General features: G+C 38.5%; 1 protein-coding gene and 1 long non-coding RNA gene across 2 annotated transcripts in view; one reads left to right on the forward strand and one right to left on the reverse strand.

Annotated features, from left to right (window-relative positions):
- PHEX (phosphate regulating endopeptidase X-linked) overlaps positions 1–27,422 on the forward strand; it is a 221,706-nt gene that overhangs the window by 179,655 nt on the left and 14,629 nt on the right. Inside the window, exons 16-20 of the mRNA XM_050777361.1 lie at positions 8,860–8,914; positions 14,427–14,494; positions 16,990–17,120; positions 21,761–21,826; positions 22,821–22,925. Of these exons, the coding sequence (XP_050633318.1) occupies positions 8,860–8,914; positions 14,427–14,494; positions 16,990–17,120; positions 21,761–21,826; positions 22,821–22,925 (425 nt within the window). The remainder of the gene's footprint in view (positions 1–8,859; positions 8,915–14,426; positions 14,495–16,989; positions 17,121–21,760; positions 21,827–22,820; positions 22,926–27,422) is intronic.
- LOC126946735 (uncharacterized) overlaps positions 1–27,422 on the reverse strand; it is a 57,180-nt gene that overhangs the window by 15,553 nt on the left and 14,205 nt on the right. The window lies entirely within an intron of this gene.

Here is a 27,422-nt window from a genome sequence, read left to right on the forward strand (position 1 = left end):
AGGTGGGGGTGCAAACATTTGCATCTCTAAGGAGTGCCCTCGTGATGCTGATGCTGCTGGTCTGCAGACCAAGATTTGAGCACCAGTTTCCTAAACCATTCCTACTCCAAACCCCAAATAATCAGACAAACCACATCTATCACCCATTAGCTAGACATGCGAATAAATAACTCCCTCTCAAAACATTTCTGCACATCTACTCCCACATATCCGGTATTTCTTTTTTTTTTTTTTTTGTGACGGAGTCTCGCTGTGTCGCCCAGGCTGGAGTGCAGTGGAGCGATCTCGGCTCACTGCAAGCTCCACCTCCCGGGTTCACGCCATTCTCCCGCCTCAGCCTCCGAGTAGCTGGGACTACAGGCGCCCGCCACCTCGCCCGGCTAGTTTTTTGTATTTTTAGTAGAGATGGGGTTTCACCATGTTAGCCAGGATGGTCTCGATCTCCTGACCTCGTGATCCACCCGCCTCGGCCTCCCAAAGTACTGGGATTACAGGCTTGAGCCACCGTGCCAGGCCTCCGGTATTTCTTTTATCTACTGAGTTTAAAACATATTTCAATTAAAAAGCATACTTTAGAAAGCTTGGTATAGGTTTACCTTCCTCTTTAGGTCTTGCAAAATAGGATTATTTGTCTAGTGGTATCCTTTCTCCCCCACTAGATTGTAGGTTCTTTGAGGACATTTGTATGTTCAAAGCTTGCCCATGTGGCTTGGAACATCATAGGTGCTCAGTAAATGTTAGTAGTCAATGGTTATGCATAGAAATTGCATCATCATAACCAAACCCTACTATTCCCAATAGTTTTTATAATGGAATCTAAATAGACTGACACTCCAAAATTAGGATCATAAAATATATTCACTTAGTGAAGTGGACGCTATTGCACAGGACAAGTAAAATAAAGAAGTGAGCAGAAGGTAACTACAAGTGAATTTCACCAAGAAGTACAATAATGTAGATAAGATGATATATCAGCAGTAGCTCTGAAATGTGGACTAATACATAGAGTAGTTTAGTAATACAAGCACACACTTAAGGCTTTTGAAAAAAAATAACTGTTACAACTTGTGCTAAAGCCACATTAATACATCAAAAAATCCACGCAAACAACCAAATATCCCATTGTTTGACAAAACTAATAATGCAATAGAATGTATTGACATAGTCCACCCCTTAACAAAACTATCACAAACATCCGCACTGAAAGAAAACAGACACAGGTACACACTTAATGAAAAACCCAAGTATATTTCTGGAGAAAGCAGCTACGGCAAATATGGAAACAGATTTAGTTCAATAAACAGCTGAATGTGTATGCTGGTCCACACATCCTCAAGCCCATTTAATTTTCCTTTGGAATTTTCCCTTGGTCACCTTTTTTTGGACTTAATTTACTTTGTCATTTGCCCCTGGCTCTGTCACTTCTGTCCCAGAGGCTGCTGGAGGGATCCTAAATGAAAAAAAACAGTAATGCTAATTCTTTCAGAGGAGTCAAAAGAGAAGTTGAATTTAAGAATGAAATGCTTCTAAAGGTAGATGAGTTCAAGTTGTCTTGCATTGTGTTACTATACTTAAAAAAGTTTGCTATAGAGAAAGGGAAAAAGCACATGGTCTGGGTTTCTGAAGACCTGGCAATGAAAGTTGGAGGCTTCCTATTTTGTAAAATCTGACCAAACATGGAAATAACAGGAAAAGATGTCTGAGTCTGGTTCACAGTTGTCTAACATCATCAGCATTTGTAAGGGTTAATACTAAAAAAAAAAAAACCTCCAAATAACATAAAATTTTGAAAGGTAATGTTTTAAAAATATTTTCTGCATAACTTTCCTGAACCATACACTTATGAATATGGAACTTAAATTTAATGCTGCAGTAAAGTGAAAGCAACAATGAATGTAGGGAAAATGGATTAAATTAGTTCAATATTCTCCAGGCCAAAGGCCTTGGATCAATATTTTGTCTAATTTTCTCTTTTCAGCATATATCACAAACATAAAAAGGAAGAATATTCCACTTTTATTGGGGGTCAGCTGGGAGGGCTAAGAGGATACAGGATTGATGGAATTTGCATAAAACTGGGCAGGACTTTTTAGCTTGTTAATATCTGTATTGTGATTGAAAGTTTATTGGAAAAATGTGCTGATCTCAAAACTACACTAGTTCTGCCATGACAGCAAGAGAGTGGAACCAACAAATTCTTTCATCTAGAAAGAAAATGAAAACCAGAACTTGAATAATGGAATGTATCTCAGATCTGGTACTGAATGTGGAAAATTCGAGAAGTAATACATTGGTACTACTAATAGTATCATGTACGGTTTTAAACTTTGGCTAACAAGATGTACTCATAATGGTAGGTAATGCTTCAACCCCAGTCATCCGTCTGAGTTTCACAAGATACAATATCAGTTCATTCAAGTATTTATTGAGTGCTTACCATGAACCAGGTATTGTTCTAGCTCTGAAGATATCACCATTAAAGAATAGTAAAAAATAAAAATCCCTTTTGTCATGGAACTTGCATTCTAGTCGGGGAAAGACAGAAAATGCATACAAAGTAAGTCAAATGTAAAGTATCTTAGATGGTGGTTAAGTGTTATGATGAGTTACAAAGCAAGAAAGTGGGTAGGATAACATCCTGCCCCTTAAAAAAGCACTAGGGAAGGCGTTAATGAAAAGATGATCTTAGCCTACATACCTGAAGCGAGCCATACAGATAGTGGCGGAAAGTAGGTTCTAGGTTAGGGGAAAAGAGGGGTAGGGCAAAAGGAAGATTATTCCTTTTTTTCCATGTCCTTCTATCCAGTGTGAATTTGCTAGGCCTGAGTATATTTATTTATTTGTTTTATTGACATCTGAGCTGTGGAATAATGGGCTACATTTGTTTTCTTCTCTATACTTGTTTGTGCTAAAAAAACTCTAATTAATGCAGCTGACAATAATGTGTACTGAAACCCAGACACATTGAGGTATTTAACTTTTCTGGGAAAGCTGTAGCTACCGTCGGCGTATGATTTATGACTATAAAAGTCAAATAGTTGAACCTGGGGTAATCACCCAGTGAATGCGATTGGTTCTTTGGCAATTGTGTCCTAAACAAAAGCACTCTGTCTTTTATGATCAGCATTTTGCTAAGCTCCAACTAGGTTACTCCACATTTACTGATAGGAGAATTGTAATGAGAAACACCAGTAAAAATGAGAGGTTGACCCCAGTAGAAAACCAAAAGCAGGTTCTTGTGGCTTTCCCAGGTGCAGATTTGAAAGAGACACTATTACTGATAGATAAATAAATAATTAGGTTATTACAAAGAGCAATATTTTCTTTTGTCAGAATTTTAATCACTGAAATGGTATAACCACAATTTGTATTTTTGCCTGAAATAGGAGTGGAATTTGCTGGTGTTAACAAATGCAAGAACAAAATAATACTATGTAAGCTTAGTTAACTGTTTTTTAATAGCCTTTAGAAGAATTTTCTATAATATACACATACTTTTTTTTTGAGATGCTAAAATAAATTTTAATAATTGTTACATAACATACTGTGTATCTATTTGATGAAATCTACCTCTGTGTAATAATTATTAAAGTAAGTCTTGAAATGTATGATAAGAATATATTAGTTTTTTGGGTACAATTTCCATGAAAATACGTAAATAAGAAAACAAATAACTAAAATAAGAAACAGGAGGTTTTTTTATAATACTGTTGTCATCGTATGAAATTACTCTATTAACTAAATTAACCTGACATTGTCACTCTTAAAAGCAAGATCTAAACAAAACTAATTCTCAAATTTATTTAATTTTAGCAATATATTTTATTTAACTGAATATATCCAAAATATTTTCATTCTAATATGTAATCAATATACAAAAATTATTAAAGAGATGTTTTATATTCTTTTTTCATACTAAGGCTTGAAAATCCAGGGGGTATTTTATTTCATTTATGTATATTTATTATACTTTAAGTTCTAGGGTACATGTGCACAACCTGCAGGTTTGTTACATAGGTATACATGTGCCATGTTGGTTTGCTGCACCCATCAACTTGTCATTTACATTAGGTATTTCTCCTAATGCTATCACTCCCCCAGCCCCCCAACCCCCGACAGGCCCCTGTGTACACACACACTTATTTCTAAAAGAATTAATTTTAATTACACAAGCCGATTATCTTTGGATAATCAAATTTAAAACATGACATTTATGTGTAGAGCCCTTTTTATCAGCCACCACCCCAAATCCTGATTTTCTTCAAAAGGTAACCACTGTGATCACTTTGATATGTATTTTATGACTTTTAAAGAATTTACATATGTATACACATATACACACAGTACATGTATATGCTCACACTGGTAGGATAGTTATGTAAGAAAATAAATGGTATTTATATATCTATATCTGTACCTTGCTTTATGCCAACAACATGTCTTGGGGGTTATTTCCCATGCTGGAATGTTAAGACCTACCTCTTTCTTTTCACTTACTGCATAGCAGTTCACAATAGGGTTATGCCATAATTAATTGCCCTCTTATTTGGACATTTAGCTTGTTGCACACTTCTCAACTACAAGCCATGCAGCAATGAACTCTGTAGTGCCCTTGTGCAAGTGATTGGGCAGTGGTTTTCACTGTGGCACCCAGACCAGTAGCATCTGCATCACCTGGGAACTTGTTAGATACAAATTCTTAGCCCTACCCTAGACTTACTGACTCATAAACTGAGGGTGGGGCCCAGCAATCTGTAGTTTAACAAGCCCTCCGGTGAATCTGATGCATCATAAAATTTGAAAACCACTGGCAGGCATGTCTGTATGTACAGACATACATGTGTGGATACAGTCAGTTCTATAACGTAACATATGTGTTCTTAAACACCACTGTGCTATGCAAAAGTATGTACTAAAAGGCCACAGGGCTTATGAGAAAAATGAGGTTGGGGCACAACAGTTAAAAACTTTATCAGTAACACATTAAAAACAAAAGCTGGGAGCCCAATACAGATGATAGCGCGGTTTTATACATGTTAAATGGGTAAATACACAAATGCTACAGTAAATATGGCACCTTCCCTTGAAAAGACCAGAAGTTTGCTTGTGTAAGTTGGTATTGGAGGGGTTGTCCCCTGTGAGTTTTTGGGTAGCGGCGGAAGGAGTAGTTATATGAAATTGGAAGGTAAGTTGGTTTAACATCAGATGTGGTGAGTGTGGCTCCTACCCCACGTGGTGAACTGAGGCAGTTGGTCATGTTGAGGTGTGTGCGTGTGTGCATTTTGTGTATTCCTATATGGCTCAGTCCATTTGGGTGCAGTTTTCTGCTTTTTTCTAGCATTTCCTGTGGATAAGCAAATGTGAAATTGGAGTTATGTTCAAATTTTCCCCCAATGTATCAATTTCCTTGGAATACATTTGCCTTTTCAATACAGGTGTCATAGCTGTATGTATGGATGCTGACTCTTTTGCATACATTACACAAAATAACTCCATACACTGTACTGAATGCTGTTTTTCACTGAATATTTCTTAGAGCTTTTTCCATATCACCACATAGTTACTCATTTTTTTTAATGGCATTTAAAGCATTAAGAGATGACTAAATTGATCTCCAAAATGCTTGCAACAACCTACACTCCCATTAACATGCTTCCTACACTTTGGCCAATATGACCTATTATCACATTTATTAACTTTTGCCAACCACTAATTAAATGTCTCTCTCCTTCCTCTCCCGCCCTCTCCTCCCTCTCTCTCCTCCCTCACCTCCACAGAGACATTTACATTGTGAGGAATGACTCTCATAAGTACACTGATAGAAAAAGAACTTTAAAAGTGTGAAACAGGTGGCGAGGTGGTGTTGAAATGCTAAAAAAAAAAAAAAAAAAAAAAAAAAAAAAAAAAGGAAATGGATATGAAGAAAACATAAAAACCTATTAAAAAGGCAGAGAAAAGGAATTTCCTTTCTACTTATTTTTCACTTCCACCTTTGCTAAATACATCTTATCCACTTTATGAGATAAGATATTGAGTTGACCCTGTAGGGATTCCATCTATCACTCTAGCTGGTTGACGTCTCCAAAAATGCAGCTTACACTATTAATCCATTCACTTCAGCAAAACATGCCTAAGGGCATCAGATTCTTCTGTTATCAGTATTGGGTTCCTTGGCCCCAACAAGCTCAGCAGATACAGCTGAACAGAGTGATGTGATGGCTTCAGCTCTTGAGTCTGGGGCTTCTAACAGCAAAAGTGACAGAAAAAGTGGCTCATGCAGGTGTCAGATGTTTTCCTGTAAAGAGGTTGGCAATGGATGTAAATGCTTCCAGCTGAGCACATTACCAGGCAGGATAAGCCACAATGATTTAATAATGAAATCACATTGGTTTATGATCATTGTTCTTATTAGGAAATATCATTGCTTTTTGATGATTTATTATGTGAAACTGAGTTTTCATATAAACACTGTGATTTGCATTTATATGTAATATATATTTGCATATGTATATATATCTGAGTCAGAATGACTTACTAAAAGTAATCACCAAAAAAAAAAAGAGGATGCAATATTGATGTAAATATGCCAAAAATATTTAAGGAAATGTAGAAATTATGAATATTATTATGATGTTGCCGTTTCAAAATAATATTAGATGCATTTTCCTTTATGTGAAAATGGCAGAGAACTAGTAGCCGGAACAATCCCTGTTTTGCAATAAGGCTTTTGCACCTTGAAATCACAAACTATGATATTATTAATAAAATATAAAGAATATATATGAGGGTTATATAGAACCACCATTTCCCTTCTAAATTAAGGACTTGCTTTCCTGTCCTCGTTTCTCCTCATGTGTGGAGAAATGGAGAGAGAGAAAAAAAGTTTGGAGGAGAGAGAGAAAATGGAGGAGAGAGAGAAAAAAAGAAGAGGGAGGAAGAACATTTTGACTTATAAAAGAGCTTTCAGTCTCATAGGGCCTAGAACAGTTGCTCTGGAGCAGTGAAGGACACTATAGAAGGCTTCTCTCTCTCTCTCTGGTCATGATTCTTTGCTCTATCAGCTGTGATGACTTGTAAGTACAGTTCCTAGGATCAACCCAGGGTGCAAAATTTAGTGGTGAGTTGCAAGGCCAAAGCAAAGCATGTCTCTCACTCATCTGCACTCAATGTCAGGTACATAATTTGGGAAGCCCAGTGCAAAATAAAAATGTGGGGCCTCTTGTTCCAAAAGCAGGAAAAAATGCAATTGAGGGTGCTAAAATATAAAGCCTTGCCCTATCTTTCATGGCTTTTCTCTTTCAACTTGTCATGGTATTGTTTTATTTGCTATTCAATGCTATTATAAGAAAAATTAAAGATGTAAGTCATTAGCATGAGTGTTACTTTTCATCTCAATATTGTGCAATGTCAGTTTTAAATGCAAACATAAAAGCATTTAACTTGTACGTGGAATCACCAAAATTACACAGTTTGTATTTTGTAGCTTGTTTGTGCATATGTGTTTTGTTCTTACCAGCATGGAGGAAATGCTGAACAAAACTCAACTTTTTATTTCACTTCTTAATACATGTTCATTCTACCAATACTCTCTACCTTTGGTTTACTGATGAGTAAGGAAGGACTAAAAGGAAAAGAAACTATAGGTTATTGTATAAGTCTGTTCTCCCACTGCTAATAAAGACATACCTGAGACTGGGTAATTTATAAAGGAAAGATGTTTAATGGACTTACAGTTCCACATGGCTGAAGAGGCCTCACAATTATTGTGGAAGATAAAAGAGGAGCAAAGTCATGTCTTACATGGCGGCAGGCAAGAGAACTTGTGCAGGGGAACTCCCCTATATAAAACTACTGGATCTCATGAGACTTATTCACTACCATGAGAACAGTATGGGGGAAACCACTCCCATGATTCAGTTATCTCCACCTGGCCCCACCCTTGACACATGGGGATTATTACAATTCAAGGTGAGATTTGAGTGGGGACACAGCCAAACCATATAATTCACCCTTTCTCTGTCCTTTTATGTCATCATTTTCAGTGTAGGTGTTTGGCCAATACAGGGAAGTAACAGGTATAAGAAAGGTTATGACAGGATTCCTTGGACATTCATGTTTCTTAGAATGCCACTACCTTCTTTTGGTCATTGAAGCAAATTCTGGTTCAAATGAAAAGTATGGCCTCTTAGGCCTATCAGAGCTTACTCAGTTCTAGATGTATCATATTTACCTTGTATTTGTTTGGCATCTCACTAAACTCCTACGCACTGTGGGCCTGATGGAGTCCTGTGCTCCTGGGGCATTGTGAATGCTGTGTGAAAATGGGGCTCCTAGGAACAGCAGACACATATTGTGCACATTTTCTCTGCTCACACACACATGTTCCATTGTCTCCTCAGGCTCCACTAAAAAAATACAAGTTCAAAGATAAAACAGTTATGAATTTCAAGACACTGGCAGGAGAGGATTACATTAAGTGCAGAACCCTTCTCTGTGTGGGGCCTGTGTGACTACACAGGTTGCACGCCCACAGAGCCAGCCCTTTCTGTATCAGGCAAAGCTGCTGGAAAGCCTGAAGCCTCATTAGCATGCCATGTATGAAGGAGCCCAGCTCACAGCAGGCTGGACGTTGCCAATAGTGTACCAGTGCAAAATAGTTTCCCTGAAACCATTTAATACACTTATTTCAAACTCAGTTGAATTGATATCATTGAGACAGCTAGGTCTCTTAGAGTGCTCCCAGTGCCAGGAGGAGTGCCTTTGAGATGGGTCTTTGAAACCTCAAAGTTATAGCTAGAACCAGGTACTCATCATTGAATCACTCTCTCTATATCTCTTAACATTTTTTCTTTCTCATAGGATTTCCAGCAGGAGAGCTCCAGAAGCCTTTCTTTTGGGGAACAGAATATCCTCGGTGAGTAAAGGAGTAAAGAAACCAGTTACCAATTAGGAAGAACATGTTGCTTTGGTAGAGGACAGAAGAAACAAAGTCAGTGGTTATTCAGCAGAAAGATGCCATGGAATCTGGCATGGGTCGGCTGTACTCTTTTTGGGTATTTGTTTTCTGATCCTTATTACCAGGGTGTATGACTGGACAGGAAGGCCAACTTACACATAGGTGGCTTTCATTTTTATGCATTTATTCTCTTACCCATTAACTCATACTACCAGTATTTGGACATTGAAGGATTGTTGGGATTTGAATTGATGGGATGAGTCTAAAACCATTCCAGATAGAAGAAACAATGTGAGATAAGGAGTAAAAAGTGTTTCTATAATGGCAGAGTCTAGTTTGGCTAGCCAAATGGTACATGAAAGGAAGTAGTGGAAAAGAAGATTGAGATTTGATATTGGAGGGCTCTGCATGTCAGGTAAGGAGGTTGGATACTAATAGACAATAGAAAATATTGAAAGTTTTGAGCAAGTTAGATAATTGAATTTATCTTTAGAAACATAACCTAAGAGGGTCCTTCTGACTCTCATCTTCTGTCTCTCCCTTCTACTTATAAGGACCTTTGTGATTACATTGGGACCATTCAGATAATTCAGGATAATCTTCCTGTTTTAAGGTCAACTGATTAGCAACCTTAATTCCATCTGCAGCTTTAATTGCCCTTTATTGTGTAACATAACATATTCACGGGTTCCAAAGATTAGCATATGGACATCTTTTGTAGGCCAGTATTCCACCTACCACATGTGTGTTACAAAGTCAGTTATCACCATGGGCAACTGGAGCTCAGTCTTGCTGGGGAACTGTAAAACATGCTTCAGAGTGATCCCACCTCAGGCACATGGGAGCTGGGGTATTTATCCTCCAACTCACCTTCCATCATTGATTGAGTGCTCCTACCAGGGGTACCTGGCAGTGCCCATCCTAGGCCAAGAGGGCTCTAATGGCTGGAGAAAGTCCTTAGGCAACTAGTTTCAGGTGCTGACATTTGAAGGCTGTCAGATTGGTGAGCTCAAAAATAGGGCTAAGAGGACATGGGCAGTCATCGATAAAGCTTACTACAGGGAAGCACCATTGTTAGAATAAATGAAAATTCCAGGTTCTTATTTAACCAAATCCATTAATAATATCCCAGACCTCAGCTGCATAGTTTTCTTTGATGTTCAGATGTTTGGAATCAATTTGCCCTGCTTTTAAGTTTAGAAATATATATAATATATATTTCTATAATATATAAAAATTTAATATAAATTTATATTTATATAATATATATAAATTTAATATAAATTTATATTTATATTTATAAAATAAGTATAAATATATATTTATATTATATATATATTTCTAAAAAATTAAAGGTTTAGGATATTCTTTAAGTTCCCTTCAAACTAAAAAAGTCCTAGAATTCTTTGATTCTGTTTATTGTTGACAATTTAACTGAGCTTCTATTACCGTGATTATATAGCTGGAGATTAGGAAATAGTCTGGTTAGATTTTTGGAGTTATTGATTAAGTGATTTGTTTATTGGGTCTGTGAGCATGATTTTCTGATATAAAAGCTAAGATCATCAAAACATAGGAGTTAATGTTAGTGTCTATTTGTTTGTACCTTAGGCTAGGTCATAGCTAATACTTGAGTGTGAAAGAGAATTTTTTTTTCCTAAAGACTTCTTTGTCCTCATCCACTTAATGAATAGCTATTATGTATCATTTGGGTTCCCAGCATTGGGAATATGAAGATGCTAAAGACATGGGAGTCACGGTCCAGTGAGATAGCTTCCCATACGTTCATCTATTCTGTATTAATAAATGGATAGCCTCCAGAAACAAGGGAGTGGGTATCCTTTCTGCTCACAGTGCTCAGCTTAGTCCTCACCTGAGTGTTGAGTCCAATTATGAGGCATGAACAAGTTGAATTATTTCCAGAGGAAAGAATCAGGACTGTAAATAGTTGAAGACAATGTTTCTCAAAGTGTGTGTTCCATGAAATAGTAAGAGAGGTAAGTCATCCTCCCCTTCCCTCAGTTCTGGGGAATCATAATAATGATCACCATAAAAGTTTCCTAGAAGCTCTGCAAGAAAGAAACCTATTTAGATGTGTTTAATACAACTACCTTTTTGGTACCCATTAACCATCCCCACTTCTGACCCCAGCCCCCCACCACCCTTCCCAGACTCTGGTAAACCATCCTTCGAAATGTAGAGGTTCCCAAACTCCCCTGCGTTTTGGGAAATGCTGATCTAGAATTCATGACTGAAGAATAAGAGTTGAAAGAACTTAATAACACTTGAAGGGGAACCTCATAACTGTCTGCATATTTTTGAAGGAAAGTTAAGGTGGTAGAATGACTTATTATATTCAGGAGATTCAGCAGGTGTTCAGTTAGAGGCTACACTAGACCAATAGATGGAAGCCATAGAAAAGACATTTCAGATCAGCATTATGGAGAGCTATTATGTTTAGACCTGCCCAAAGAGGGAATGGGTTACCTTAGAAGGGGATGAGCTCTTGGTCATTGGAAATACCTAAGCAGAGTATTATAACCATTTGAATGGGTTTTTCTAAAGGGGGCCCATTCCTCTAGTAAGAAGTTGGACCAACCATTTGAATGGGTTTTTCAAGAGGGGACCCATTTCTGTAGTAAGAAGTTGGAGTAGATGACCTCTAAGCCGTTTCCAACTCAGAAATTTTTATGAATTTATGATTCAGGCATAGGGCAACCCTTACTTGATAACAGTGTGAGTTCATGGTTAATCTAGACAGCGGTATAGTTGTTTTGTTGTTGACAGCAAATCTGTGTGCATATGTTAAACCCACTGAGTAATAAGAACAAAAGAGAAACTGAGTAGGTAGTAAAAGTGGTGCCTTCTCTATTTTATTTTTGCAAGACTAGATCTTCAGTGCAAGAAATCTTCCAGTTTCTGGCCAGCCAGTCACGGTTGCATTTTAAAAGGGAGAGTTTATTTTTTTATGCTTATTTATTTATTTATGAGATGGAGTTTTGCTCTTGTTGCCCAGGCTGGAATGCAATGGCGTGATCTCACTGCAACCTCTGCCTCCTGGGTTCAAGCGATTCTCCTGCCTCAGTCTCCCAAGTAACTGGGATTACAGGCATGCACCACCATGCCCAGCTAATTTTGTATTTTTAATAGACACGGGGTTTCTCCATGTTGGTCAGGCTGGTCTCGAACTCCCGACCCCAGGTAATCCGCCCGTCTCAGCCTCCCAGAGTGCTGGGATTACAGGTGTGAGCCACCACGCCTGGCCAATGACATGCTAATTTAAATACTCTTCATTGATAAAATAGAGGATGTGAATCTAATATTATGAAATATTATTATTGTCAGGCTTAGTCATATAAAATTACTTTTTCTTTGTCTCTTGTCCAAAGGATTGTGATTAAGTAACTGAGAATTGAAACTTACAATGATTCAATCATTTTCTGAATTCTCTATTACCTTTTGCAAATAGGAAGCTTGTTGGAGCAGCCCCTCTTAAAGGACATTCATTGCACAGCAATTTCTGTAAGCTTCCATTGTTCATGCCTTCAATTCATCCAGTCAACAGCATTGACTGAGGGTTGTAGAGGACCAAGTACTTATTCTCAGAGCTGAGAGACCTGGAAAAACTAAATGTTGCAATCTGCACACTGATAGCTACTGCCTCAAAAATTAACACTATGTAAAATTACAAGTTTGTCCCACACTGCTATGATAGCTCTATGATTGAAATGCATAATTTCACTCTTACTTCTTTAATGAAGGTTTGCAATGATGGAAAAACAGTAGGAAGCATTTTTTTTCAAATGCAAATTACCTTACGGGAAAGAAATAACAAAGGAAAGAATTGCCACCAAGGGGAAAAATTAAATCTTACACCACTTCCTTGGGTGTAGTTGAGACAAACAATTAGCATGGTAAGGATCATTATGTCCTGTAATAACATGCCACTTTAAAAATTTCCATTCCTTCCAGTTATGGGTCCTATCTATTTGCTGGGTGACTTTGATGTTGCATGTCAGGAACTAACTGTGAGATATTTTTAGCATTATTGCAAATCTCATGAAGAATCTTCACAATAAGGATTCTAAGTGGTGTGTAATTCTCATCCACAGGTTAAATGACTAAATTAAGATACATATAGATCTGTCACTTGCATGAGATGGTAAAGTTAACTAATCAATTAGTTAAATCATTGTTACTTTCTTACTCTGCACAAAGTATAGAGGATTTACCAATGAACAAGTAGATAAGGGAGTGGCCTCAATAGAACTTATATTTGAGAGAGAAAATCCCAGGCACATATATGGAAACCTCATTATTGATTTCTTCATATATTCTTAATATGCTTTGCTATGTAACAAAGCACCACCAAGCAACCATTTATTAGCTCATGATTCTGTAATTGGGCAGGACTGAGTTGAGACAGCTGGTCTCTGCTTTGTATGGTGCTGGCTGGGGTCACTTAACGAGGGCTGGAGGATCTAAGGCGACTTCACTCACCTGTCTGTGCCCCGGTTGGGCTGGCTCTTGTGGCTGGGGCATGGCAGGGCCTCTCTCTCTTCCTTTGGAGTCTCTCAACTTGTGGGGTTTCTCGCTTTCTTCATTTGGCCTCATTCCCTCTAGCTGGGTAGTTGAACTTCTTTGCAAGTGACTTCCAAGAAGGTGGAAAATGGAAGCTACTTTCTTAAGGCCTAGACCCAGAAGTCATACCTGACCCCTTCCACTGCATTCTATTGGTCATAGCAAGCCCTAAGGCCAGTCCAAATTTAAGCAGAGGGAAATAGATTGCCTCTTGATGGGAGGAGGGGATGTGTGCATTCAGGGGTAGGTAGAATTGTTGGTGGTGCGTTTTATAGATAATCTACCACATGCTTCTTCAGAGGTGAAGAGAAATAAAGTGGCACCTTTTTCAAATCTTTGCTATTCAGTTGTCATCTTGTCTACAACAGAAAGAGGAACGTGACTACCTTTGAAAATAGAGTGATCCCTTTTAATCTCTACTCTGTTCCTTTTTTTATGACTACATTTGGAAAACAATTTAACTTCTAAGATTATAGTGACTTCTCAGCAAGTTTCCAGATAAAAAATAAATTATATATTTACTGACAGGATCTTTTCTGCTCTGTTTTAGGTGTTCATAAATATATAGCTACAGCAGATATAAAATCATAGAAATCTTAAGGCTGAAAGGGACTTCAGAAATCATATCTTTCACATCTCTAATTTCACAGAGTAGGGCACTATGGTTCATATGTGGTCATAATGACAATGTTAGAATTTGTATTTTCTTTGTCTATTTCAATTGGAAGGTATGTTTAGATTTTTTACAGCTTTTGGGTATGGTTATTAGATTGTTATTACCATGGTGACTAGAAAGCAGTTTATCTTGGCTTTCCATTGAAAAAATTAAAGGATTATGCTCTGAGATTCATGCTTGTAATTGTCTCCAAATTATGTATTTATGCCATAGATCTCTGAGTTATGGTGCTATAGGAGTAATTGTTGGACATGAATTTACACATGGATTTGATAATAATGGTAAGTACTGGTTCATTTTCTAAGCTGCTGCTTTTGTAATAATATTGACTATATGGATGTTAATTGTTATGATTGTCTTTGCATAGCAGCAGCATCATAGCTTGAAGATTATCCAAAGCAATATGATTGCTGATTGAAAACTTTTCCTCGTGTCTTGCTGTGATGGCTTGCAATAAATAAACAATTGTTCCCATTGGTGATTGGGGTAGACTTTAAAAAGCAGCCTTGTAATTTCAATAAAATTAGCTTTGCATTTAGATCAGGATTGCTGTAGCTGCCACAATAGTTACAGGGACTGATTTATAGCTTCTCCCTTTGTCATTTATTCATCGTCTTGAGATTTTCTCCCTGGAGGAGCAAGCTCTGCTCCAACGATGATTATACATGCTGCCAAGTTAGGACTTGCTGAGTTAGGACTCTGGAGCTTGTCTGACTGATTCCCTTTTACGATTTCGAAAATTATGCAATGCTTATTCTCTATTTTTCTCTATACTGGCTTATATTCTGATTATTATTATTATTATCCTTATTGAGACAGAGTCTAGCTCTGTCGCCAGGCTGGAGTGCAGTGGCGCGAGCTTGGCTCACTGCAACCTCAGCCTCCCAGGTTCAAGTGATTCTCCTGCCTCAGCCTCCCGAGTAGCTGGGATTACAGGCATGTGCCACTATGCCCAGCTGATTTTTTGTATTTTTAGTAGAGACAGGGTTTCACCATGTTGGCTAGGATGGTCTCGATCTCCTGACCTCATGATCTGCCCACCTAGGCTTCCCAAAGTGCTGGGATTACAGGTGTGAGCTACCGCACCCAGCCTATTCTGATTATTTTAAAGTCTATACTTTCCTAATAATCTATGTAATAGGATATACTTTGTATCCTGATGACATTTAAACAAAAGGAAAAAGCAGAATATGACATAAACTAAAGAAATGGCTTCCTTTGAGAGTCCTCATCATTGTTGATCAGCACTCTTCTCCTTTAACTTTGGAGTATTATTGGAAAGCCACATGAAATCTCTGAAACTTATGGATTAGTAGCAAATGACTATCACATCCACACCCACACAATGATTTACAGGCAGTCTCAGGAACCAGCTGCCCTAAGGCAACGATATATAGAAGGGGACCTCTTTCTTCCATCCCTGTAGTATCTCCAACATCCTTTCCTGGATGCCTACCCCAGGGCCAGAGACCCTCTGGCTCTTCTAGAAAAGTCTTCCTGTACTCCCACCAGCCCTTCCTTAATCACCTAGATTTTTTTCTCCCCTGGTCTTCCCTTTTCTGTTAAAATGTGGCTAACTTGTAGTTATCTGACTCTGCAGAGCTAGACTTTCTGCCTTTGGGTGTTTGGTTTATCTGAGATGAGAGTCTTAGCTAAGAAATAAAAGCTAATAGTCCTTTCTTCATTCTGGGCCTCTCGATAGGGAATTTAAGTACAGTTCCTCCCCAGAACCTTCTGGAGAACTTCTGGAGTCTTTCTCAAAGGACTGAATCTAATGGTGGCAATTTCACTCTGTAACCAATGCTTAGAACAGTGCATTGCACATATAAGTACGTGCCCGGTACCTATTTAATGATTGGTTGGTTAGTGGGTAGAGGACAGTGACTCCATACTATCCCAGGGGGTGGTGTTAGTAGTAGGTAGCCTTGCTGAAGAGTTTTGGATTGTTCCAATTAACAGCTTTACTTAGGGGACTTTTTTTGTAAGCTGTGTAATTAAATTTAAACGATGCCTCTGATTCTCATAGTAACCTTGAATATAGAAGACAGTCTAGCAGCATCCAAATTTTGTTTCAAAGGATGTAGAGAAAATGAAGAGTGAGCACATAGCAAGAAAGCATGTATAATCTTTCTTCCCGTTATGTTTTGGAGATTTTCATTCTTATTCCAAGTTTTCTTTTTAGAGCAATCTTCCTTGTCTAAGTAGGACAAATGGGTCTTCTATCCACACTAGTGGCTGTGGAATGATTCATAACAGAGGTTTTATGTGTCTTTCAGCTCCTGGCAACTTGGAGGAAATAGGTTCTTATAGGGCTGAGTCAGGGTCTATGATCGCACAGTATGGATGACTCACTGGGGCTACTCCTATGGATCGTTTGGAATTTCACTGGTAGTAGTGCTCTGATTGCCTCCATGGGCTTTCTGAATGAAGCCATTTTATTTCATAATCCAGTGAACATTTTGGGTCAAATCAGGTGAAGACACAGAATCCAAGATTGGATAAGACTAGTATATGTAATAAATTGATGAATCTCATTTTTAAGGTGCTCTTTGTTCCTTAGAAGGAAAGCACTTCCTCAATTGTCTTTATCCTTTTCACCCTTTTTACAATTAACCTGTGACATTGGAGAGAATGCAGGAGCTGATCTCAGGAAGAGTGTTCCCTGCTGTTATGACTGTTTTTTGAAGGCTTGTCGAGGTGAGGGAAAGGGAAGATGAATTTACTTTCCATAAATAACACAAATGTCTTCGAACTTTTTTTTTTTTTTTTTTGCTAGGTAGAAAATATGATAAAAATGGAAACCTGGATCCTTGGTGGTCTACTGAATCAGAAGAAAAGTTTAAGGAAAAAACAAAGTGCATGATTAACCAGTATAGCAACTATTATTGGAAGAAAGCTGGCTTAAATGTGAGTACAACTGTGGCTAAGGGGGCACCTTGTGGTTCATTTTTCCTCATTTGGACATTAGCTTGCTTTAAACCATTGGTTCTCAAAGCGTATTTACAAGATCAACAGCATCTGTCTTCCCTGGGAACATTCTTGAGTCCTACCCCATACCTACTGAATCAGAATCTTTGGGGTTGGGGCCTGGTCATCCCTTAACCAGGCATGAACTTTGTCCTGATATATTGCTAGGGCTGGAAAAATACCTCAATTCTTGCTATGCCTCAAATCTATTATACTTGTAGATGAATTTAGGTAAAAATCCATGTGCTTCTCTTACAGGGAATGTTTATAAACACTGACTTGGTTCTCCTGGTTCTTAAACCATGCTCAGCCCAAGTGAGACCACTGCTCATTCAGGCAGAGAAACCAGGGTCAGTATCCTTGAATGGTGTCTAGCACTTTTATCAGTGTCCTGGACAGCCATTTCTCTACCTATATTTTTTAAAATATCTACAACTGTGACACGTGAAGACCTAAAATGGGTGCTTCTGTGTATCTCTATATAGTACAGGGGTTTTCACACTGTGAAAATTTATCTGGAGTATATGTTGCTTCAAGAAAAGCATACAGAAAAGGGTTCTAGAGTCAGATATGGGTCCAAATCTAGGTTCAACTAGTTTTATGAACATGGGTAAGTTACTTAATGTTCCTGAGTCTCAGCATCTTCATCTGTGAAATGGGTCAGTGTTTCTGAACTCATTGATTTGTTGTAAGAATTAAATGAGCAAAGCAATGCGAAACACTAGCACAAAGCCTGACACAAAGCAAGTGATCAATGAAAGATAGTTAATATTCCTGATCCTTTGTGAGATACTCATTAGTACCTTATCCCACGAAAAAACAAAGCCAAAGATTTTTGGGTTAAACCCCCTCCCCCCAAAATAGAACAGCTTTCTTGGGGGAAGGGAATTTATATTTCCTTTTGATTATTATATACAGGCACGAAGATGAAACTTTTCACTTAATTGAAACAAACGTATCCCCATACTAGCCCTGAGAGATACAGATATTACTAAGTGTACAGGTTTTACATATGAGGGTCAAAGAAATTAAACTGAGGTTCAAAGAGATTAAAACCCATGTTAGAGTCTAGATTAGAGTTTATGTCTGTACGACTCCAAAGTCCATACTCCTTCCCCTATATCATGCTCGGGTTCTTATTTTAAATTCATTTTATATCTGGGTGATGTGTGGGTGGACTGCTCTTCACCATTCATTTTGGCCAAAGTGTCAGAGATTGAAACTTAATTCTGACAAATGTGTACCTTTGTCACAAGGACGATAGAAAGGGCATGCCTGTCTTAGCATAAATCCACTTAACCATCAGAAAACAGCTTCAGTTTCATTCCCACAGGAGAGTAGGTGGCTTCCTTTGTGGATATAAGGGCCATGCTTTATTTTTCTGGCTTCATTTACAGGAGCCATTCCTTTGTGCCTGAATCTTGCTTTGTAATGAATTCGGGGGAGCTCAGATGGGGCACTACAGATGCAGACTGTCAGCAGCTGTTGAGTCTTTTGTTGTTGTTGTTCCTTTTTGTAGCTGTTGAGTCTTGAGAGTCCAACCTAGGGCCATGTGGTCTACTGAGGCAGAGTTCAAGGAGCCAGAGGATGAGGCTGCTCCAAAAGGCTCTATTTTAGATATAAAGCTTAGACTGAATGGCTGGGCATAGTGACTCATGCCTGTATTCTAAACACTTTGGAAGGCCAAGGTGGGAGGATCACTTGAACCAAGGAGTTTGATACCAGCCTGGGCAACATACGGAGACCCCCATCTCTACAGAAATTTTTTTTAAAAATCAGCTGGGTGTAGTGGTGCATGCCTGTAGTCCCAGCTACTCAGGAGGCTGAGGTGGAAGAATTGTTTGAACCCTATAGTGAGATGTGATCAAACCACTGCACTCTAGTCTGGGTGACAGAGAGAGAGAGCCTGTCTCAAAACACACACACACACACAACACACACACACACACCTCAGAGTAAAAAGGAAGGAGATTAAATTTAATCTTCAAGAGCCAAGAGGAGTTAGGACTTGAGAAGGTAGCATATTAGGAAGCAAAGGCTCTGGAGACAGAAGACTGCTTGGGTTTGAATCCCAGTGACAAGCGAGCAGTTTACTTCATCACTCTGACTTAGGTTCACTAGAAGCAGAGCCCAAGAAGGGGTTCCTTAGGTCATTGATTTTTTTGAGACAGTGTCTTGCTGTGTCACCCAGGCTACAGTGCAGTGATGTGATCTCGGTTCACTGCAACATCTGCCTCCCTAGTTCAAGCGATTCTTCTGCCTCAGCCTTCCCAGTAGCTGGGATTACGGGCGCCAGCCACCATGCCTGGCTAATTTTTGTATTTTCAGTAGATATGGGGTTTCCCCATGTTGGCCAGGCTGGTCTCGAACCGCTGACCTCAGGCAATCTGCACACCTCGGCCTCCCAAAGTGCTGGGATTACAGGTGTGAGCCACCGCACCCAGCCTAGGTCAGTGATTTATTCAGAAAGTAGTTTCAGGAAAAACCTATAATGGAATGAGGGAAACCTGTTGGTTTCAGGAAATGTTGAGCCTCACCCTGATTCCACAGAGGATTCTGGAGCATGAAGTGCACCACAGAAATTGTTCAGCCCAGGTACTGGGCTGTTCAAATTGCACATCAGTCAATTACTGGAAGGTGGGTTATAACCTCCCAGCAGTCTCCAGATGAGGTGACTCCCATAAGCTAAGGTTGATCTGGCTGTTAGCAGTTTTGGGAATGGGTGTACAGTTTAGGTAGAAAAGGGGATCTGGTGGGATATCAACATCTGCTACACACTCAGCTTTAGATCCTCGTTTGTTGAGCAAGGATGGTGGTAATTAGCACTTACCTCATAGGACTGTGGATAACAAAGAATATACATAAAGCAGGAATGATAGCTTTTGTATACTGAAGCTAGGAGGGTCCTGAGTGATTACAGTGAATAATAGTTTCCAAAGATTTATTTTTATTCCTTGATATTGCTTGATACCTGGGTGACTGGGCTAGCTAAAAAGTAAAGAGTTGGTAAGATCCATGGCTTGAAAGTTTCAAGCAAGATATGTTAGTTTTCTGCTGCTTGCTATAACAAGTTACTATAAACTTAGTAGCTTAAAAGAACATAAATTTAATTTATTAGCATACAGTTCTGTATGTCAGAAGTCTGACATGGATCTCAATGGCCTAAAATCAAAGTGTCAGCAGGGCCACATTCCTTTCTAGAGGTTGTAGGGGAGTATCTGTTTCCTTGCCTTTTCTAGCTTTTAGAGGCTGCCCACATTCCTTAGCTCATGGCCCCTTCCTTTTTCAAAGCCAGCAATGGCGAGTGGAGTCTTCTCATGTTGCATCACTCTGACAGTCTCTCTCCTGCCTCCCTTTTCCTCTTGTAAGGACTTTTGTAATTACACGGGGTCCACCTGGACAATCCAGGATAAAGTCTGCATCTCGAGATCCTTAACTTAATCACCTCATGTAAGTCTCCTTTGCCATGCTTTATTTTTCCAGCTTCATTTTGTAGGGACCATTCCTCTGTGCTTGAATCTTTCTTTGCAGTGAATAAGGTAACATATTCACAGATTCCAGGGATTAGGATGCAGACATCTTTGGGAGGCCGTTATTCTGCCTATTACACAAGAGTTGAAAGACTTTTCTGTAAAGGGCCAGATAGTAAAAAATTTAGGCTTTGTGGGGTGTATGGTCTTGTTACAATATTTAATTCTGCCATTGTAGCAAGAGAGCAACTATAGACAATACATATATGAGTGGGCATGACTGTGTCCCAATAAAACTTGATTTAGGAACACCAAAATTTGAATTTCATATAATTTTCATGTGCCACAAAATATTCTTCTTCTTTTGATTTTTCCCCAGTTGTTGAAGTAGGTAAAATCCAGTCTTACCTTGCAGCCTGTACAAAAACAAGGAGCAGGTTGGATTTGGCTTGTGGGCTGTATTAGTTTAGAATATTTTTGTCCTAGCTCATTTAAAGTTTTAAGAAACAATCTTGAATATTTGCAATAATTTCTTTACCATGCTTGGCTGGTTGTCATACATATTGCAGACCTCAACCTTGTGATCTGTACTCCTTCTGTTTGATTTTTGTTCCCTGGGAGAACCACTTTCCTTTTAATTTTTCATGGAAATTGCTGAAGGTAAAATGATGATAGTTGGTCTATGAAATCTTGTTCCAGTGTGGATGGTAAATTTTTGGAAACACAGGCACAATGAGAAGAATACTGAAATTATATGAGTTAATCAGAGAAAGTAACCTGTGTATTGACATTCCTATTTTTTCCCATTAAACCAGAGTCACTCAGAATATTGTTAACATTTTATTGGAGCTGGCTAGATTGGTTAGAATGAAGAGGTAGGTGACAAAGAAGTGTGTAGCATAATAAAATAGAAAGTATTATATTCAGGAGTACCTTGCTGAGGATAGTGTGCCATCTTACAATATATTATGCCTACCTCTGATTTATTGGATGTGATTTTCTCTTTAAAATATGATACTTTTCTTGCTATAATACTCATGCCCCTTGCTGAATGATAGTTGAGCATGAAACACTCATTTTTTTTTTTTTTTCCTTTTTTCTTTCTGTTAGGTCAAGGGGAAGAGGACCCTGGGAGAAAATATTGCTGATAATGGAGGCCTGCGGGAAGCTTTTAGGGTATGCGCTGCTACATTTGCTGTGGTTCTAAAAATCAAGCCATAAAACACCATATGGGTGTCCCTCAATTCATACCACAGCCATGTTCTTGAGGAGTTAGATATTATGGAATTTCTGTAAATAGAAGTGTGTCTCCCTGTTGACCCTATTATATAAATAGAACTATCTTTCTTTCTTTTTGGGGTGTAAAGTCACCCTAAAGAATAATATTTATTAAGAATCATGTATTTAAAGAATAGCTTTTAGAAAATACATTCACCATCAGATCGAAGCATGCTACAGCAATCTCCTTGGGGCTAGGTTCATTTGTTTTCCTGAGTACAGGTTTTTCTGTAGTCTTCCTATAAATTTCTCTGAAAACATCAAACTTCTAAATTATGACCAGAGGGCAGTGGTTCTCATATACTGGGCTAAGTGATAGTTCCTAATAACGTTTTCATCATCCATTAGTTTGTGGTCAAACAAGAAGCATAAGGATAATGCAGAAAGATTTCATAAAGCTAAATGCATTCAATTTAATGACCAGACTGTTATTCCCGGTTATATCCTTCCTATATTCTAGTTGAAATATACTTTATTTTATAAAATGAGGGCACTAGAAGATGATAGTTTTTCTCTTATGTGTCAAAATGAAAAAAGGTGATATGCAGACCCCAAAATGTATTGCCATAGGGGCCTTGCCATTGTATTAGATTTGTTTGTCCCCTGGTAGGAAGAGAAAGAACAGTTTTTTTTCCCCAAGAGTTATTTAATATCTGAACGCTTTGGTCCAGCTGCTTTGGTATACATTGAGCATAAGGCCTTTCTGCAGGTGTACCTGCCTCACTGATAAGCAATAGGACATGGACTTGTTTCCAGGTGTTTCTTTTCTTAAAGAAAATTTTGACATGATGCATTTTGCACGTGGCAGGAGTAGATATTTACTATTCCTGTGCTAGATGAGAAAAGAGAAAAACCCACCATTGCAGAGACTCATCTCTTCTTCTCTCACCAGGCTTACAGGAAATGGATAAATGACAGAAGGCAGGGAGTTGAGGAACCTCTTCTACCAGGCATCACATTCACCAACAACCAGCTCTTCTTCCTGAGTTATGCTCATGTGAGTAGACTGAGGAAGGGGCATCAGGGATGAGATGCAGGACTTGAATTTGCTCCCTTGATCAAAGATTTCAAAAAGTTTAATGGTATGACTTTGATTTTTAGCAAAAGTTTTATCTTGCTGATTATTTTTAGGGTAAATCTCACCTCCTTAACGTTCTATAGTACATAATTAATTAACTGATTGAATCAAGGTGTATTGGTATTTTTTAAATCAAATGGGTTACTAGCCCTTAGTTCCTCAATGTATCTTGACTTCTTAATGTGTTTGATACTATTTGTAACCATTTCTAATAACTTGTTCTTTGGCTTTCACGGGCCTGCCCTTTCCTATATTGCTTCTCCTTTGCCTCATTTGCTGACTTTATGCCACCACTCTCAGCCTGTGGGGGACCCTCAGGGTCATGTTCCCAACTATCTAATGCATATGCAGAGACCCTTAGAGCTGAAAAAGAACAAAGGCAAGGAGAGTCATGTCACTCTTTTGTGAGTTTAATAGGCTCTTGGAGCAGAAATTGAAAGGAAGATGTGCACGAAATACAGCACAATTCTGAGTTTGAGTCTCTGGCTAATGAGGCAAGTGCCAAATCTTTATTAGTTATTACACTGGTTCATGTCATAAACATACAGGCAACCTCTTCAGTCAGGGATAGGTCAATAAAGGTTTTCTAATGAATGGCCTCACAGTGGGCAAATGTGTATGTGTATGCTCAAAGCTAGACAAAAATTTTCATCAGTACAACCTTTTGTTCCTAAGTCTTTGCTTTCACTGCTAAGTAAGCTCATTCTCACACAGGTCTTTGCTCAAAGCTAGACAAAAATTTTCATCGTACAACCTTTTGTTCCTAAGTCTTTGCTTTCACTGCTAAGTAAGCTCATTCTCACACAAGTCTTCTATAATTCACTTTGGTCAAAGGATTCTTGCTTGCCTGGGGTCTTTTATTTCTTAAAGCTAATATAAAAACACTAAATAAATTATTATTTAGCATCCTGATGTCAACAAAACTCTAGTCAACAACATGACTTACCTTTTAGTCTTCCTGTTTCTATCATCTCATCCTATATTTAGATTTTCCTGGTTAGAAAGCCTGGATTCTTAGGTCTTATTTGATGCATCTGTCCTCATTTTTATAACATGTATTCCAGAATCCAGATGTTTCATACTTTTTAAAAAATTATACTTTAAGTTTTGGGGTACACATGCAGAACGTGCAGTTTTATTACATAGGTATACATGTGCCATGGTGGTTTGCTGCACCCATCAACCCGTCATCTACATTACGTATGTCACCTACATTAGGTATTTCTCCTAATGCTATACCTCTTCTAGCTCCCAACCCTCCAACAGGCCCTAGTGTGTGATGTTCCCCTCCCTGTGTCCATGTGTTTTCATTGTTCAACTACCACTCATGAGTGAGAACACGCGGGGTTTGGTTTTCTGTTTTTGTGATCATTTGCTGAGAATGATGGTTTCCAGCTTCATCCATGTCCCTGCAAAGAACATGAACTCATTCTTTGTTACGGCTACATAGTATTCCATGGTGTATATGTGCCACATTTTCTTTATCCAGTCTGTCATTGGTGGACATTTGGGTTGGTGCCAAGTCTTTGCTATTGTGAACAGTGCTGCCATAAACATGCGGGTACATGGCATCTTTACAGTAGAATGATTTAAAATCCTTTGGGTATATACCCAGTAATGGGATTGCTGGGTCAAATGGGATTGCTGGTTCTAGATCCTTGAGGAATTGCCATACTGTCTTCCACAATGGTTGAACTAATTTACACTCCCACCAACAGTGTAAAAGCGTTCCTATTTCTTTACATCCCTCTCCAGCATCTGTTGTTTCCTGACTTTTCTAATAGGCTTGAGGTGGTATCTCATAGTGGTTTTGATTTGCATTTCTCTAATGCCCAGTGATAATAAGCATTTTTCCATATGTTTGTTGGCTGCATAAATGTCTTCTTTTGAGAAGTGTCTGTTCATATCCTTTGCCCACTTTTTGATGGGGTTGTTCGTTTTTTTCTTGTAAATTTGTTTCAGTTCTTTGTAGATTCTGGATATTAGCCCTTTGTCAAATGGATAGATTGCAAAAATTTCTCCCATTCTGTAGGTTGCCTCTTCACTCCGGTGATAGTTTCTTCGGCTGTGCAGAAGTTCTTTAGTTTAATTAGATTCCATTTGTCAATTTTGGCTTTTGTTGCCATTGCTTTTGGTGTTTTGGACATGAAGTCTTTGCCCAAGCCTCTATTCTGAATGGTATTGCCCAGGTTTTCTTCTAGGATTTTTATGGCTTTAGGTCTTATGTTTGTTTAAGTCTTTAATCTATCTTGAGTTAATTTTTGTATAAGGTATAAGGAAGGGATGCAGTTTCAGTTTTCTGCATATGGTGAGCCAGTTTTCTCAACACCATTTATTAAACAGGGAATCATTTCCCCATTGCTTGTTTTTGTTAGGTGTGTCAAAGATCAGATGGTGGTAGATGTGTGGTGTTATTTCTGAGGGCTCTGTTCTGTTCTGTTGGTCTATATATCTGTTTTGGTAGCAGTACCATGCTGTTTTGGTTACTGTAGCCTTGCAGTAAAGTTTAAAGTGAGGTAGTGTGATGCCTCCAGCTTTGTTCTTTTTGCTTAGGATTGTCTTGGCTATATGGGCCCTTTTTGGTTCCCTATGAAGTTTAACGTAGTTTTTTCGAATTCTGTGAAGAAAGTCAGTGGTAGCTTGATGGGGATAGCATTGAATCTCTAAATTACTTTGGAAAGTATGGCCATTTTCACAATAATTGATTCTTCCTATCCGTGAGCATGGAATGTTTTTCCATTTGTGTTCTCTCTTATTTCCTTGAGCAGTGGTTTGTAGTTCTCCTTGAAGAGGTCCTTCACATCCCTTGTAAGTTGTATTCCTAAGTATTTTATTCTATTAGTGGCAATTGTGAATGGGAGTTCACTCATGATTTGGCTCTGTTTGTCTGTTATTGGTGTACAGGAATGCTTGTGATTTTTGCACATTGATTTTGTATCCTGAGACTTTGCTGAAGTTGCTTATCAGCTTAAGGAGATTTTGGGCTGAGACGATGGGGTTTTCTTAATATACAATCATGTCGTCCGCAAACAGAGACAATTTGACTTCCTCTCTTGCTATCTATCTGAATACCCTTTATTTCTTTCTCTTGCCTGATTGCCCTGGCCAGAACTTCCAACACTATGTTGAATAGGAGTGGTGAGAGAGGGCATCCGTGTCTGATGCCGGTTTTCAAAGGGAATGCTTCCAGTTTTTGCCCATTCAGTATGATATTGGCTGTGAGTTTGTCATAAATAGCTCTTATTATTTTGAGATACGTTCCATCAATACCCAGTTTACTGAGAGTTTTTAGCATCAAGGGGTGTTGAATTTTGCCAAAGGCCTTTTCTGCATCTATTGAGATAATCGTGTGGTTTTTGTCATTGGTTCTGTTTATGTGATGGATTATGTTTATTGATTTGCATATGTTAAAACATCCTTGCATCCCAGGTATGAAGCCAGCTTGATCATGGTGGATAAGCTTTTTGGTGTGCTGCTGGATTTGGTTTGCCAGTATTTGATTGAGGATTTTTGCATCGATGTTCATCAGGGATATTGGCCTGAAATTTTCTTTTTTTGTTGTGCCTCTGCCAGGTTTTGGTATCAGGATGATGCTGGCCTCATAAAATGAGTTAGGGAGGATTCCCTCTGTTTCTATTGTTTGGAATAGTTTCAGAAGGAATGGCACCAGCTCCTCTTTGTACCTCTGGTAGAATTCGGCTGTGAATCTGTCTCATCCTGGACTTTTTCTGGTTGGTAGGCTATTAATTGCTGCCTCAATTTCAGAACTTGTTATTGGTCTATTCAGGGATTCAACTTCTTCCTGGTTCAGTCTTGGGAGGGTGTATGTGTCCAGGAATTTATCCATTTCTTCTAGATTTTCTAGTTTATTTGCATAGAGGTGTTTGTATTTCTGTGGGATCAGTGGTGATATCCCCTTTATCATTTTTTATTGCATTTATTTGATTCTTCTCTTTTATTCTTTATTAGTCTGGCTAGTGGTCCATCTATTTGGTTGATCTTTTTAAAAAAACAACTCCTGGATGCATTGATGTTTTTGAAGGGGTTTTCATGTGTCTATCTCCTAAAGTTCTGCTCTGATCTTGGTTATTTCTTGTCTTCTGCTAGCTTTTGAATGTGTTTGCTCTTGTTTCTCTGGTTCTTTTAATTGTGATGTTAGGGTGTCAATTTTAGATCTTTCCTGTTTTCTCTTGTGGGCATTTAGTGCTATAAATTTCTCTCTACACACGGCTTTAAATGTGTCCCAGAGATTCTGGTACTTTGTGTCTTTGTTCTCATTGGTTTCAAAGAACATCTTTATTTCTGCCTTCATTTTGTTATTTACCCAGTATTCATTCAGGAGCAGGTTGTTCAGGGTTGTTCAGTTTCCATGTAGCTGTGTGGTTTTGAGTGAGTTTCTTAATCCTCAGTTCTAAT

This window comes from Macaca thibetana, chromosome X, assembly GCF_024542745.1.
Source record: "Macaca thibetana thibetana isolate TM-01 chromosome X, ASM2454274v1, whole genome shotgun sequence".
Taxonomy (NCBI): Eukaryota; Metazoa; Chordata; class Mammalia; order Primates; family Cercopithecidae; genus Macaca; species Macaca thibetana.